Below are 17107 nucleotides of genomic sequence, written 5' to 3' on the forward strand. Positions count from 1 at the left end.
CGCTCCTTTAAGAGGGTGGTAACGGCCCTACCCGGATGGGAGGGGGCCTCCGGGGGGGGGGGCGGGCGGAGCGGCAGGCCCCCCCGGGCCCCCGGGGCAGGTAGGCCGGCTCTTCCAGTTCTTGCGAAAGGCCGGCTCCGGGCGCGCGCGCAGGTGGGAGTAGGGGTGAGGCGGGGGCAGCCGCGAGCCGCGGAGACGGAAGACCCGCCGCCGCCCGGCCCTGCGGGGGTCCGCGCGTGCGCAGACGGCCTCCGCGGCGCCCGCGCGCGCTTCCGCCCGGCGGCGGTCGCTGGGGGGCTGCGGCGCGCGGACGACGCGGCGGCGGCGCGCGCCGGGGGGCGGGGCTGCGCGGCCGGCCCCGCCCACCGGCCGCGCGCGCCTCTCCTCCCAGTCTCCCCCGCGCTTCCTGCGCTGAGGGCAGTCGTAGCCGCCGCGGCCCCGTTCCCGGCTCGCTCGCTCGGGCGCTTCTATGGCGGCCTTCAGCAAGTACTTGACGGCGCGAAACTCCACGCTGGCCGGGGCCGCGCTCCTGCTGCTCTGCCTGCTGCACCGGAGGCGCCGCGCCCTCGGCCTGCACGGGTAAGAAGGCCCTTGGCCGCGCTCCCCTCCCGGGCCCGAGCGGGCGCGGCCGCGGCCGGCGCGCTCTGCCTCCTCGCCTGGCGCCGGGCGGACGGCTCCCCGTGCCCGGCGGGGTCAGGCGCTCGGGGCGCGGGCGGCGGCTGCTGCCAGGCTCAGAGGCCGGGGCGTGCGCGTTTCCCCGCGGCGCCCCGCGCTCTGCCCCCGCCGAGGTCTCTCTCGCCCGCCCCCGCGGGGAGCCCGCGCCTCTTGCCCCCAGGCCTCGTTCCCGGCGCCCCCGAAGCCGTCTCCCTCTGACCCTGCGGGCCTGACCTCTTGCCCCAGCGCCCGCTCGCAGATCTGCGCCTCTGCCCCGAGGCTGTCGCCGCCCCCCGCCCCCCACCACAGCCCACCTCCCCTGTCAACTTTCTGGGGATGTTCTAGTTTTGCCCTCTCACCCCCCGCCCCCCCGAGAGACCGTCGGTTTGCCCTGTGGACGTGTTTGTGTGACTCGAGGCTGAGGACTGGGCTCGCCAGGATGGAGTCCGGGTGGCCTCAGTCGCTCGGATGGGCCTTGGCAGGATCCCCGAGTACTCGCTGTCGAAAGGCGAGAGGATGGTACGTGTGAACCCTCCTGGGTGCATCCGGGACGATTGCTTTCCCAAGCGACGTTCCCTGCTCGTCGGTCTTTGAACTCTCTGGCATCTCATGCGGAAAGGCTGATTGGTTCCCTCCCCTGGCCTGTTCAGGTGGAGAGTGAGGCTGTGATTTACCTGAGGATCGAGATCCTTTTTGATTGTACTCCACTTCTTCCTCCTCGAGAGAATCTTTAAAAATTTTTTTAAAAAATTATTATTTATTCATGAGAAACGCACAGAGTGAGGCAGAGACACAGGCAGAGGGAGAAGCAGGCTCCATGCACCGGGAGCCCGACGTGGGACTCGATCTTGGGACCCCGGGGTCACGCCCTGGGCTGAAAGCGGCCTAAACTGCTGAGCCACCCAGGCTGCTGGAGAGAATCTTATTATTATTATTATTATTATTATTATTATTATTATTATTATTATATTTTATTGGAGTTCGATTTGCCAACATATAGCGTAACCCCAGTGCTCATCCGGCCAAGAGCCCCGCTCAGTGCCCGTCCCCCAGTCACCTCAACACCACCCCGCCCCCGCTCCCCCCCCCCCCCCCAACCTCGAGAGAATATTAATGTTTAGCCTTAACGTTTAACTTTTACTAACCTCCTGTCTTCCTTATCTTACTAAGATCTGAAGCAGGAGTCTTTCTTTTCCTTTTTAAATTCAGTTATTAACCAAGTTCAAAATGATTTGCATCTTTGTCCAGACAGTACAGTACCAGTTCACTACTGTTTCTATTCAGGTAGCTTTTAAAATGATTTCTTCTGGAAAATACACCCCCCTCCCCCCCATTATGTACTTTCTGAGCTCCCAGATGCAAATGGAAGTTATTTGTTATCTGGGAATATGTCGGAAAATGTTAAATGTTATAAAATAACTTTGAATGATCTTTTATTAGAGAAATGTTTTAGTGCGTAGAACAGGTGTTTTAATATGAGGTGGGGGACTTGAGGACAGCTCTAACAGCCAAGGCTTACTTTGTTTTATCAGAGTATTACATGTGTAATATGTATGTAATGTAGAAAAGTACACATAAATGTAGAGCATGAAGAATTTTTACAGATAGAACTTATTCGTGTAATCAGATCTGCACTCAGATAAGAACATTATCAGCGTCCCAGAAACTCTCTTCATGTCCCTTCCAGTCACAGTTTGGATAGCTAGTGATTTATAAGAGTGTAGATAATTTTCAGAAAAGTTTTAAATATCATCTGAGAAATAGCAAAACAGTGTAATAGAAACTGTCTTACTAAATTTTAGGTGTTTTTTCCACTTGTATTTTATTGTAAAATGCTTTAGAAATCTTTTTGAGAAACTTAGGACTTTTTGAGGGTTTCAGTTATGCAACAGTTAATTTCTCTGAACAAAAGTTTGTTAACCTTGTACCAATATTGGCATGAATGAGAAAAGTCTTTATTTTCCACATTATATATCTTGTGGGAGGAGAATGCAAATTAAGAGCAGATAAGCATGAAGTTTGAATTACCTAGGTAAAATAATTGAATTATCTTAAAACCATCCAGAATAGTGTTGAGTCTATTTTTGTAGGTGTTGTATTTCCAGAAACTTTTGGGTATCTTTCAGATGCTGTCTTTGGCAGCACAGTTTGAAGATTAGAAGATTAGAAAATTCTAACTTTATATTTTACTGGATTTTTGGGTATTGGTTCCAACAAGGCTAATTAATTTTCCTGTCGGTGCTTAATTAAGGAATCTGTGGCTGCTTAGCCTTTTTTCATCTATGCTATTAACAATAGGTTTGTCTTAGAAGATATGTCTTAGAAGATTTTCCTTAGAATCAAGAAGGTAATGGAGCTAGTAAAACCACTTTAAAAGTTAAATGTCACATTATACCAGACATTAGGAGAATAAGTAATTACAATTTATGAGTTACTTTTTTTTGTTAATGAAGTTTTTTCAAAAGAAGCAGAATAATGAACCACCTAGGCACTTTACTGAGGAAGTACCATCAATTTTCTGCCATTCATCTTTCTTCCATAGCTCCTTGCTCCCTCCCACCCCTTATTTTTACAGATTTTTAGGTAAATTTATATATATTAAACAAAAATCTTGATTACACATTTTTTAAGTAAATGCAGTACAACAGTGTAACACACCCCTACCATAAATGAGAACATTTTCATCTTCTTGGAAAAGGAAGTGTGTTCATTCCCCACTACTGTATACTAACTTTTTTCACCTTGATTTTCCTTAATCATACATTTTATTTGTTATTTATGGGGAGTAGTGGAATCTGTACTCATAGATAAAGGAGATCATGTATTCAGCTCAAAGGAAGTACCTATTTCAAGATGTTGTATTACCGCCCTGGTGCTATGGGATGGAGGGGTGTATGTGTGTGTGTATGTTTTACATGTACATTCAAAAAATATATGGCATCTTTTCATAGGGATCTTGTTTTCTTGTTAGGGAAGAGAAGTTTAAATGCAAATTAGTTAAAATGTAAGGTGGTGACAGAATGCAGTGTACAGACAGACATGCCTTAGAAGTTCTGAGATTAATGCGTTGGGGAAGAGTTGGGGAAGGCTTTATGAAAAGGCCTAGAAAAGGGGTAGGAGTGGATAACTGCAGATAAGTTGAATATTAGTATCAGCCTTTATTAGATTTTTGTTGCATTTTGTGGTAGGAGGAAGCTTTTTGATATCCTTCAATCCATCTTCCACTGCCACCAGAGCACTCTGTAAGAAGCAGAAATGTGAACTTGTTATTCCTTCATAAAAGTCTTTTGATTATTCTAAGATACAAAATTGTTAGCACTAGAAAATCATGTTCCTGATCTGGTCCTTTACTACTTCTTCTCATACTCATCCAGCCATATGGAGTAAGTCTCTGAGTATGACATGCTTTGCTCAGCCTTTGCAGTCTTGATTGTAATCACTGTTATCCCTACCACTTCTCCCCACCTTTTGGTGTTTATTTTCTTTCAACATTCAGTCCAGAGGTGCTTGGGTGGCTCAGTGGTTGAGGGTCTGCCTTTGGCTCAGGTGGTGATCCCAGATCACGTCCTGCATCAGGCTCCCCGCAGGGAGCCTGTTTCTCTCTCTGCCTGTGTCTCGGCCTCTCTCTCTGTGTCTCTCATGAATAAATAAATAAAATCTTAAAAAAAAAAAAACAGCCCTCAATCCAGTTAATACTTTCTCTTAGGTGTTTCTATCTTTTCCTGATTTCCAAACTCTTGTCCTTTGCGCTTATGATAACTGTAAGCATTTCTCTCCTCTACCAGTTAGCACACTCTGTATTGTGCTAGTTTATTTTCTTGGCTTCTGTTTACATCATAGTTTCTTGGGGCATGTACTGCCTGCGGCATGTTTAATTTCCTAATTTGCAGGGTAGATACTAAGTATTGTATGGAGTGGACAAATTATGTAGAAGTTAGCCTGTGGCATGTTTAATTTCCTATGTTGCAGGGTAGATACTAAGTATTGTATGGAGTGGACAAATTATGTAGAAGTTAAAAACTTTTTTTTAAGTTGAAGAACTTTTAAGGGTAATTGACACACAGTTGGGAGATGTAGGAACAGTACAAACATGAGTAGAGGCATTAGGTAATAGTGAGAGGTGTATATCTGAGAATATGTAACATGGGCAAGGTAGTAGGAAATCATGGGCCAGTTTTAGAGGGCAGGCAAAATCTGCACTGCCATAGTATTTTATGGTCTTATTTTTTATTTTTTTTATTTTTTTTTATTTTATGGTCTTAAACTAAACACAAAAAACCAAAAACGGAACAAAGCAGTTTCTTTCCCTTCTCATGAATGCTTGTCAAGTTCAGATTTCTCACCCTGGATTTCAGAGCCTTCCTTCACCTGATCTCACCATGCCTGGCTAATCTTATATGCCTTTGCCTGCCAGTGAGTACACTGTTCCAGATAGACCAGTTTTGTACAGTTCTCTGAACAGGCCACATTCATTCCAGGCTTTGGAGCTTTATTCATATTAACCAAACTTGGAATCTCTCTTCCTATATGTTCTATTCTTTAGCTCTTACCCTTTAAGGAGTAGGTTTGAGAGTCATTCTTCCATGAAGTATCATTTAGTAACTCGGGATGATCTACATAATGATCCTTTTTAACTTTCTGAAGCATAAATTTAGGTACTTTTGTTGTTGTTGTTGTCTGATCAAACCATTTTATTAGGGGTTGGGCAGAAGATCAACAGGCTGAGGGGACATTGAGATTTGACATTGTCAGCTTCACAGTTGTCAAAACCTTAGGTACCTTTCTTGTTTTATCTGTTGATTGCTTGACTTGGTGTAATCTAGTTGTCAGCTATCAGGTGTAGCCAAGTCCCCCAGCTGATGGAGTGATCATTTACTTTATTCTTTTCAAAGGCCACTCTGTAGATAGTGGGAACACAGTTATCTCCCCCAGATATTTCTGAGGAGTTTCAAGGAGCTTGTGTTTTTCTTAGTTACACCTTATTTAACATTTTTGCCTCTGCTCTGTTTTATTTATTTTAAAATTTTCTATATATATATTTTTTTTTTAAGTAAAATTTTTAAAAAAAATTTTATTTGTAAGTATTCTCTACATCTAGTATGTGTGGGGCTTGAACTCACAACCTGGACATCAGTCTCTGCCAACTGAGCCAGGCAGGGGCTGCTGGTATACATGTGTATATATATATATATATTTTTTTTTTTAATTGAAGTATTGTTGACATACAGTGTTACATTAGTTGCAGGTGTACAACATAGTGATTCTATGTTATGCTCATCACAAGTAGTTACCATCTGCCACCATACAAATGTTATTATAGTACCATTGACTATATTCCTTATGCTGTCTGTACCTTTTATCCCTGTGACTTATTCATTCCATAACTGGAAGCCTGTGCTTTCCACTCCCTTTCATCCATTTTGCCCATTCCCTACCCCCTACCCTTCTGGCTACCATCAGTTCTCTGTATGTATCAGTCTGTTTCTGCTTTTTGTTTATTTGTTGGCCTTTTTTTTTTTTTTTTGGATTCCACAGATAAATGAAATCATATGGTATTTGTCTTTCTCTGATTTATTTCACTTAGCATTCTGTTGTTTGGGTCTGTTCATGTTATCTCAAGTGGCAAGATCTCCACTTTTACGGCTGAATGATACTCCATTGTATATGTATAGACACCACATCTTTATCCATTTATCTATCAGTGGATGCTTGGATTGTGTCTATATCTTGGCTATTGTAAATAATGCTGTAATAAACATAGGGGTGCATATATCTTTTTGAATTATTGGTTTTTTGGGGGGGTAAACAATAGTGAAATTACTGGATCATATGGTATTTTTATCTTTAATTTTTTGAGGAACCTCTATATTGTTTTCCACAGTGGCTGCACCAATTTACATTCCTACCAACAGTGCATGAGGGTTCCCTTTTCTCTACATCCTTGCCAACGCTTGTTACTTCTTGTCTTTTTGATACTAGCCATTCTGACAGGTGTAAGATATCTCACTGTGGTTTTTATTTGCACTTCCATGATAATTAGTGATGTTCATCTTTTCATTTGTCTGTTGGCTGACTGTACATCTTCTTTGGAAAAATGTCTATTCAGGTACTCTGCCCATTTTTAATTGGAGTATTTGTGGGGTTTCTTGGTGTTGTTATATAAGTTTTTTGTATATCTTGACTATTGGCCTTTTATTAGACATATCATTTGCAAATACCTTCTCCCATTCAGTAGGTTGCCTTTTTGTTCTCTTGATAGTTTCCTTCACTATGCAAAAGCTTTTGCTCTATTTTAGATCCTACTTCTATCTTGCCTTTTTATTATCTGCCTTGATTCCTATAAAGCATCAGCCACAAAGCACGTAATTGTCGAGTTTCATTGAAAATTTGGGATTGATGGCAGGGATTATACTTAGCATAGTGAACAGCTTAAAATGGAGACACTCATTTATTTATAAGTTCCTTTGACATTTCCACTGTTGGCAGTTTGTTGACTATTTTTCCCTGAACCTCAGCCCCATGGCCTGTTGCTAGATCTTTTATGTACCTCTTGAATTGTTCTCATATGTCTAGCTTTTACTCCTTGCCTCCCTGCGCACCCCCCCCCCCCCAACTTCTTTACAGCTTTCCGCATACTTGAAATTCATCTTTCCTTCCTGAGATCTCCTTTCAGCTTAAGCTCTAGGAGGGTCTGGCTTCCCTTTGCTCAGTTTCACAGGCCCACTAAATGTTCTGCAAAGTGTAAGTATGCGTCAGGTGAGGGGCAAGAGCTGCAGGAGACCCTTGGGATGGACCATGAGTGGATGTTATAGGCTCCATTTGGATCCTCAGAATAAAAAGAGATTGCTTAAGCAAAAGGCCTCAAAGAATTTGCCAGGAAAAGCATCTGTGTACTGACAACAACTGATGCAGGTCAGGTCCAGAAGCAGTGTTCTTGGAACTGTGTAGCTAGCTGTCTGTGGTCTGCTGGGCAGGGACTGGGTACAGACTGTTTAATTAATTATACTTCTATGTTTTTAGAACAATACCATCATTGGCCAGAGATTCTTTTTCAAGGCATTTTGCACTTCTTTCCCCACATATCCACACTGCTAACTCCCTCCCCTTTTCCATCTTTTTTCGGATTTCTTCTCAGGGAGACCTTCCATTGTCACTCAGTTTTATTTTATTTTATTATTTTAAAGATTTTATTTATTTATTTATTTATTCATTCATTCATTCATTCATTCATTCATTCATTCATTCATGAGAGACACAGAGAGAAAGAGAGAGAGAGAGAGGCAGAGACACAGGCAGAGACACAGGCAGAGGGAGAAGCAGGCTCCATGCAGGGAGCCTGACGTGGGACTTGATCCCAGATCTCCAGGATCGCGCCCTGGGCTGAAGGTGGTGCTAAACCACTGTCATTCAGTTTTAAAAAGCATTCTTCACACACACACTGACCACTTCCCTAGCTTTTCCTTAATCACTATCAAATGCAGTATTTATTTTACATATTTATCTTGTTTAATGTATATCTCTGCTGCTAGGATGTAAGTTCTATGAGGGCAGGAATTTTTGTCTGTTTTGTTCATTGTTATAGCCCCAGTGGCTAGAAAGTGTGGCTGGCACATAGTTGGCTCTCAAAGAAAGTTTGTTGACTGACTGACTCTGAGATGCTCATTTCTTAGGGCTGTAGTTACTGTTATTTTAAACAACAAAATTTTCTTGCTGCAAATGTTTATATCTCTTTAAGAATATTATGAGCTGTTTAAGAGCTGGCTCCCTTTTATATGTATGGTTAAACAAGTCTTAGAAATTTATAAAAATGATATTATTGTTTTGTGACCTTTTCACAGTTTACAGTGGAAACATTAAAGACAATTAAAAAATTAAGTTATCCATAATGTCATCACTATAACATACATATTATTTTACTTTTGCTACCTCTTATTTCTCATTGATATGCATGCATGTACATAATTATAATGTACATGTTTTGCTATTTTCTCTTAATGCATAGACATTTTCCATGTATTTTTACATGAACTTCATAACTATACTTTTAAAGAAATACATAAATACTCCTTTGTATGACTATATCATAATTTATTTTGGGCATCTAGATTGCTTCTGTAATTTTTCTACATAAATATTTTTTAGTAGAAAATAAGTATTTTCTAAGTGTGGTCTGACTGGCACAGAGTGGAATGACGTATTACTTGCTTTGTAGATCCTAGCTTTTGTTAAAGTAGGTGAGGTTACATTTAATATTTTTGCGACAATCAATACTCTTCACTGGTAATAAGCTTACACAATTGTTTTCCCTTCATGTGCCCTTCTCAACTTGTGTTTCATATATATATATATATATATATATATATATATATATTAATTAAACCTGGTGCAGATATTTACACTTACCTTTTGGATGTATTACTTCCTCTAAAATTCTTTTTGATTCTGCAAATTGAATTAGTATTCCTTTTCTGTATTTTCACAGTAAATTTAAGTTGTTGGACAGCCAAGTATAGAACAGTGTATTTATACTTCTGGAACCTTTCTATTATTTGGGTGTTGTATTGGTTCTTATCTTCAACTTAACATGTTTTCACACTTTTCCTTCTGGTAACGACCCTACGCTCTGACTGTACGCCTAGGCATCAAATCCATATTGGGCCAGCAAAAGTCTTCCTTTGAGATGTTTCTGCTGGAGCTGATGGGGAAGGGTCTTTCTTTTCTGGTCATGGAACACTGAAGATGAAACCCTAGAGCAGTATATGGTATCAATTTCATTTATATGGAAAAGGTGGAGAACTCCTGATTTGGTTCATTGTCAAATGCTTTTTGTAGTATAATAAACTAAGTTTACAGAATTTTTATGATCCCTTCAGAGAAGAGAATGAATTTGGTCCAGCATGACTTTTTGGTGAAGTTGTGCTTATTTCTAGAATTAACTACTTCTTCTAAGTACTGATGCCATATTGTCCATTTGGATAAATAAATTTTAATTTTTTCCCAGGATCAACATCAGTCTCATCCATGACCTGATGAATATCATCACCTTCTAATCTATTACAATAAAATACAAACTGTAGTTAAGAAGAAAAATAGGCTCTTTACAGTTTTCGTTATACTAATATATGCCAAATAAAATTTTATAAAAATGGGTATTTTATTTCTCTGTTATTTCCATACAGTGATTTGTATGGAATGTCAGAGTAGTTTAAGAATGGCATTTTTAGTTATTTCTACAAAAAATAATTCATCAGACTCTTGCTTAAGGACATGGCTCTCATCATGATATTCTTTTTATGAAGAAATCACTTTTGTTTTAAGCAACTCTATCAATGATACAGCTTTCTATAAACGTAAGGGTAAAGTACTTTGGGTAGCTGATGGTTATGCTCTTCAGTGGGAACTATTGTACATACTAAGAGGGCTTGAAACCTTGAGTGTGCTTAAAAAGGTTTTTTTTTTTTTTTTTAAAACATGCTTTTGTAATCCTTTTGCTAAATTAGCGGTCCTGAATGAATGCAATTAATAAAGTACAAAATTGAAAATAAAGCTTATCAAAGCATATTTGGCTAATTTGGTATCTTTTGTTACCTGGGGAGGCTTCACATTTGAGCCTGACTTTAAGATTTGTAGTGTTTCACTAAGAGGTAGGAGGTATTTTAGGTGGGGAAAACAACATGAGTAAAGGCGTAGAGTTAATGGATTTAGGTTTTGAGAAGGGACTCCAAAGACATGAAGCTGGAAGTCTTACTAATTATTTATTGAGCACTTAACATATTTTAAGCATTGTTCTAAGTATTTATTCCTCACAAATAGTCTTTTGGGATAGTTGTTTTATTGTCTTCATTTTACCAGTGAGGAATCAGAAGGGTAATAATGGTACGTGGTTATGAGAGTTTTTAAGTTTGAATTAGCTATGTGGAAGGTAAAAGAATAAAGCATTTTTACCAAATCCTTCAGATCAACTTAGATTCAAAAAAACAGTTAATCATTCAGGGGTTAAGAAAGTCTTATGTTAAATGCAAAGTTAATTGTTAAAATTTTATGGGAATATGTTGATAATTAAAATGTTAGAGTCATAGTGAAAGAGTCTAGGATTTTTAATATCTCTTTATTATATATTATGCCACAAATGAAGAAAACTGCATAAAAACATATATAACCTAATGACTTTTTAAATTTTTAAAATAAACACCCTTTAAAACTACTATGCAGGTCAAGAAAGAAATATTTGCTGGCCACCCCACAAGCCTTCCACATGCCCCTTTCCAGTCAGAGCCCATTCCTCTCCTTTGCTATAATTGCTATCCTGACTTCTATAGTAATTGCATCTATACATCTGTTTCTCATTTTGTTGCCCAAATGTGCATTCCTGAGCACTAAAATTTAGTTATGTGTTTTCTTGTTTGTTTCTCTTAATCTGCATGTCCTGCTGCTATTTGTCTTCCCTTTATCATTTGTTGAAGCAATCAAGTATTTTGACCCAGACAGATTTTGCCATCTGGGTTTGGCTGATTGCATACTTTTTCTTCATTCTCTGTATTTCCTGTAAATTAGGAGTTGGATCTAAAAGCTTGATCAAAGTTTAGATTTTATTTTGGGTAAGAACACTTCCTAGGTGTTGATGTTGTGTACTCTCCATGAAGATGTATGTAGTATCTGGTTGCTTCTTTTTTTTATGATTTTTAGCAGTCACTGTTGCTTGAGACATACATCAGTGAGTTTTTATTGGGGCTTGCAAAATGGTGATATTTGAATTCTCTTATTCATCATTTATAAGGTGGAAGGCTTTCAATAAAAATAAACTTCTTCATCTACTATTTGGTTATTACCCAGTGGTACAGTTCAATTAGGAAAGGATAGATAATTGCTTTTTACTTTACCAATTTTAAAATAATTCATTAGTTCCCTCTTATTCTCTGAAGATAACCAATGAGTCTTAAGTATCATTATGAACCTGTTGATTTACTACAAGTAAATAACTATTTAATGCTCTCTATTTTATAGAGGCTTGGAGGAACCCTATTTTATGAATGCAGTGGATCTTAAAATATAAGGGGATCCTTGGATGGCTCAGCAGTTTAGCGTCTGCCTTTGGCCCAGGTTGTGATCCTGGAGTCCGGGGATCGAGTCCCACATCGGGTTTCCTGCGTGGAGCTTGCTTCTCCAACTCTGCCTCTGCCTCTGTCTCTCTGTGTCTTTCATGAATGGATAAATTAAAAAAAAAAAAAAATGTGCTTTGGTTACCAACTCTTCCAGCTACTCTCTATATAACTCTTAGGATCAGCATGTTGAGATCTTGATGAGTATTGCTTCTAATCTATAGATTAATGTATGATTGCCTTTTTTTCTTTTTTTTTCGGATCAGTCTTGCTATATGTCTGTAAAAATGTATGAATTTTTAAAAAAATCCAGCTTTCAATTTTGGTTTACTTCTATATAGTGTGTTATTTCCTTTTTTTTTTTTTTTTGCTTTCCTCTATCCTTTTCTTCTTTATGCTTTCCTCAATTAATTTTATTTTTCTAGTGTTCTGAGAGCGATATAAATTTCCAGCCTTTCTGTTCTAAAGTATTCATTTGAGGTTATAAATTTCTCTAAGCACTGCTTTAGTTACAGCACACAGGTTTTTTTTTTTTTTCTTTTTCAGGTTTTTTTGATATATAAACTATTACCATTTTGTAAACATATCATTTGATGTGTGTATCATACATTTCAAATTATTTTTATTTCGTTGACTTATGACTTCACAGTTTCTCTCTTTGTATGTATCAGTTATCTATTGTTGCATAACCACCCCAAAACTTAATAACTTAAAATAATTCTTTTTCCCCTCAATTCTGTGCGTGGCTGGGCAGTTCCTCTGCTGGTTTTGTTTTGGGTTTGCCTGAGGCTGCATTCAACTAGAGGATTGACTACACGTGGGAAGGTTCAAGACAGCTTCATTCATATGTGGCTGATGGTGCTAGCTGTTGGTTGGGCTGCTTTGGTTCTCATCTGAGTGACTTTTTATCATCTAGTAGGCTATAATCAGTTTCCTCATATGGTAGTCTCAGCATTCCAAGAGGCAAAAATAAAAGCAAAAAGGTTTCTGCCACATTCTGTTGGTTAGAGCAAGTCAGAAGCTTGGCCCAGATTCAAGGATGGGAAAATAGATTCCTCCTTTTTAGGAGGAACAGAAAGAATTTGTCTTATATTTAATTTACCACAATTTCCAAACATTTGGGGATTTTTCTTGTATTTTTTTTTTTAAGATTTTATTTATTCATGAGAGACACACAGAGAGGCAGAGACACAGGCAGAGGGAGAAGCAGGCTCCCTGTGGGGAGCCTGATGCACGACTGGATCCTAGGACCTGGGAATCATGATCTGAGCCAAAGACAGACACTCAACCATTGAACCACTCAGGTGCCCCTCTTTTTGTTGTTGATTAATAGCATAATTGCTTTGTAGTTATTCTTTTTTCATTATTTTATTTTTACTCCTTCTAGTAGTTTGGAAGTTACTATTTTTTTACTCTACTTTAATTAATTACCCTAGAAATTTTAACATGTTAAAAATTTGAAGCCTAAACATTAATCAGTAATACTTCATCCTCCTCCTAAGCAGTAAGATGACTTTAGAGTGATAGCTCCACTTACTTTCCTCCTGATTTATATGCATTTGTTGTGGTGAGAGTTTTTATTTAAGTACTAAAAGACATTTAGTGCATTATTGTTTTATGTAATATTCAGAGTTAAGTATATAGTTACTACTTTCATTGCTCTTCATTTGTTTTTGCAACCTACATCTTCCTACTGAAATCACCATCCTTGCCACCACCAATATGACCTTTGTACAAATCTACTAATTATGAACTTTTTCCATTTTGTCAGATAATGTCTTTATTTGCCTTCATTCATGAAAGTGGTTTTTTCCCCTGCACATTTAATTCTTGATTGGTAGGGATTTTCTTTCTGTCCATTGAATGTTTGATTCTACCATGTTCTGGTTTCCAATACTACTAATGAGAAGTCAGCTATTTATAACTGTTACCCCTTTGAAAGTAATGGGTCTTTTTTTTCCCTCCTCTACCTGGTTTTAAGGATTTATCTTTATCTTTGATTTTCTGGTGCTCACTATGATTTGGTGATGCATGGATATTTTAATCTATCCTGCTTAGGATTCACTGGGCCTTTTTGACTTTGTGGATTGCCTTGTTTTCTTTTTTTATTCTTTCTGGACACCAGTTGAGATACTTTTATTGTAAGCACTTTTTACTTTTTTTTTTTTTTTTTTTTTAAAAGCACTTCACAGATTTGTGTTTCATGGGGGGGCATGTTGATCTTCTCTGTATCATTCCAATTTTATAGTACATTGCTGCTGAAGTGAGCACTGTATCTCTTTTTTGTTATTCATCTTTTTGCTTACTTTTTGTTACACTCTGGTTAGCAAATTCTCATTTAGCTCCTAAATTGTTAATTGTATCTGCCTCTGTGAAACCTACTAAAATTATTAAGTATTACATTTCACTTTTTGTATTTTTAATTCTTTAAAATTCTATTTGGCTCTGGGGTGCCTGGTTAGCTCAGTTGGTTAAGCATGAACTCTTGATTTCGGCTCGGGTCATGATCTCAGGGTTGTGAGACAGAGCTCTGTGCTGGGCATGGAGCCTGATTAAGATTGTGTCTCTCCCTCTGCCCCCTCCCCTCCAATTCTGTTGGCTTCTCTTATGTCTATCTCGCTCTCCTTTTTTTTTTTTTTTTTTTTAATAATTTCCTTGTTTTGGTAGATAACTTTATTTTGTGTATTTATATCTTTAAATATGGTCTGCATTTTCTAATAGGATGTGTTTGGAAATTCAAACATCTGAAATCTTCTTGGGTTTCCTTCTGTCTTAATTTCTACTGGTTCCTGTTTATGGAGTCTGGTTTGCTCTGTGCTTGGTTATTTTTGATTACGGTCTAGACATTTTATTTAAAGTTCTAGGAATAATTTTGAGGCTTATAGTAAACATACTTTCCTTTTAAGAGGCAAGTTTGCTTCTTACAGTGCCTGGGAGCAATATTCAGGGAACAACTTAAATCAAGTTCCTTTTTTTTTCTTTTTAATTTTTTTTTTTTTTTTTAAGATTTATTTATGATAGGCACACAGTGAGAGAGAGAGAGAGAGAGGCAGAGACACAGGCAGAGGGAGAAGCAGGCTCCATGCACCGGGAGCCCGGCGTGGGATTCGATCCCGGATCTCTAGGATCACGCCCTGGACCAAAGGCAGGCGCTAAACCGCTGCACCACCCAGGGATCCCTAAACCAAGTTCCTTAAGAGCACATTCTAAAATTTTTAGTACAGCGTTTTAATAGACAGATGGAAGACTCACATTTCAGATTTCATGTTTTTGTTTCCCGAAGGAGTTCTATCCTTGTATGTCCACGTCAGTGTCTTGTTAATGCCTTTCAAATCAGCATCTCCACTCTTGTACTTCAAATCTCAACTTTTAAACATCTCAACTTTTAAAAATTCCATATAGTTATCACTGGGACTTGAAATTGAACATGTTTACTATGAGTCTAATTATTATTTCCCTGAATGCTTTTACTGTTGTTATTCTTTTGTAGTTAACAGAATCCCTGTCCTCTAGCAGCTCAGGCTGTAAATTGTGAAACTTGAGGAAAGTGGTCTTTGCCTTTCATGGCATCAGTTTGGAGCTGATCGTTTCTTATATCTCCTCCATCTTTACACAGTTCTTAAACTCTGTGCTCTTCTCCACTCATTTCCATGTTCAGTTGAACCTTGAACAATGTAGGGATTAGGGGTGAACCCCTGCACAGTTGACAATCTTTGTATAACTTTGGCCTGTCCCCAAATTTAACTACTAATATCCTACTATTAACTGACCAGAAGACTTACTGATAACATAAACATTGATTAACACTTAACAGTGTGTTGTCTTATGTACTACATTCTTACAATAATTCTTACAATAACTCTTAACAATAATGTACACTAGAGAAAAGAAATTATTACTCAGAGAATCGTAAGGAGGGGAAAATATATTTACAGTTCTATTCTGTAAAAAATCTGTAAGTAAACCTGCACAATTCAAACCTGTGTGAAGGGTCAGCTATAGTTCCCAGCTCTGATCTACTCCCTCACCATGTCATTTCTGACAGTTTTCCTGTCTTTCTTTCCATTCCCAGAGTTGCTTTGTATGTTCAGGTCTTCGCCTCTGCCCTTATTAACCTCAGTTGAGCGTGCCATGCACACACACACACGATATTTGATATGGCTATGGAAGTGAATTGAAAGCAGTTAGAGATGAAAAGGAAACTATGTAGAAAGGAGGTGGAAAAATTATAGTAGTTTATGTGAGAAATTTTGATGGCCCAATTTGAAGTCTTGTCAATAGAGATGAAGAGAAGAACATAGAGAGCGATTGGGTATGAAGAGTATGAGAGAAAGGGAGAATACCTGAGAATAATTCCCAAGTTTTGATTCAAGTGGTGGTGTAGGTGAAGGTACGTTCACTGGGTTAGGGCCCAGGTTCAGTATGAGAAGGTGAAGAAGAGATTTGGGGTAGGAAAATAAGTTCAGATGTATTCATTGACTATTATTCAATTTTTAGAATTTTGTTTTGGAATATACTAATAAATTGATTATCCTATCAACATTAATGAAGCAGTGTTTTAAAACCAATTCACTGTTTACAAAAGAATAATAATGATTTAAAAAAAATCTTGGACATCAACTGGATTGAATAATTCTTTCTATTCTTCTACTCCCACTAGTGATTAGTTGTAGCAATGTTATTTCACCTGTCACTTTAAATGAATGTTGACTCCATTTTTATTAGCCTTAAAACTTTTGCCTGTTTTTTAAACGATATGTGTATAGGAGAGGTATAAAAAAAAAGTATATGCTTAATTTTCTGCTTATACATAATTTGTATAATTTACAAAATTTAAGGTAGTAGTAGGATCTGTAAGAAGAGTTTTTTTTTTTTTTCCCCTTTAGAAGAGGTTCGTACATTACCACAAGTCTAGGAAACACTGGCCGAGTTCACCTAGAATGAAATGAGAAAAACATTAGGGTCAAAAATACTGTTCTGGTTAACTAAATTCTGATTGAAGTTTTCAGAATTGTGTCTTTTTTTACTTTGTTTGAAAGCTCTTACCTAAAAACTTCTTTCAATTTTTGACAATTTCTTTTTCCTAGTCTTATAGTTGTCTCCTTCCATTTTTAGAGAAAGTTCCTGTCTATTTTATGTTTTGCTGGGAATACTAAGGAACAGTTAACTCCCATTTTCCTCTCCCTCACCTCTGCAAAAATAAAGGACTAACAAAACACATTCTGTTACGTTCTTAGGAAAAAGTCTTTTCTAGGTTTCAGTTAGGTTTTTTTTTTTTTTAATTTTCTTACTTTATTGAAACTTTATTGATACACAGTAAACTGTTGATACTTAAAGTACACACCTTGATGAGT

The 17107-nt window shown here is 38.5% G+C and overlaps 1 protein-coding gene across 3 annotated transcripts in view; it reads left to right on the forward strand.

Annotated features, from left to right (window-relative positions):
* The first annotated feature begins 392 nt into the window (after nt 1–392).
* ABCD3 (ATP binding cassette subfamily D member 3) overlaps nt 393–17107 on the forward strand; it is a 76921-nt gene continuing 60206 nt past the window's right edge. For 2 of the 3 annotated variants that reach the window (XR_013384415.1, XM_077905496.1), the window contains exon 1: nt 393–579. Coding sequence is in view for 2 of the 3 variants with exons in the window: in XM_077905496.1 (XP_077761622.1) it covers nt 470–579 (110 nt within the window). In the remaining variant the exon portion in view is untranslated. The remainder of the gene's footprint in view (nt 580–17107) is intronic. The other variant, XM_077905497.1, reaches the window with a different exon arrangement.

This window comes from Canis aureus, chromosome 8 (assembly GCF_053574225.1).
Source record: "Canis aureus isolate CA01 chromosome 8, VMU_Caureus_v.1.0, whole genome shotgun sequence".
NCBI lineage: Eukaryota > Metazoa > Chordata > Mammalia > Carnivora > Canidae > Canis > Canis aureus.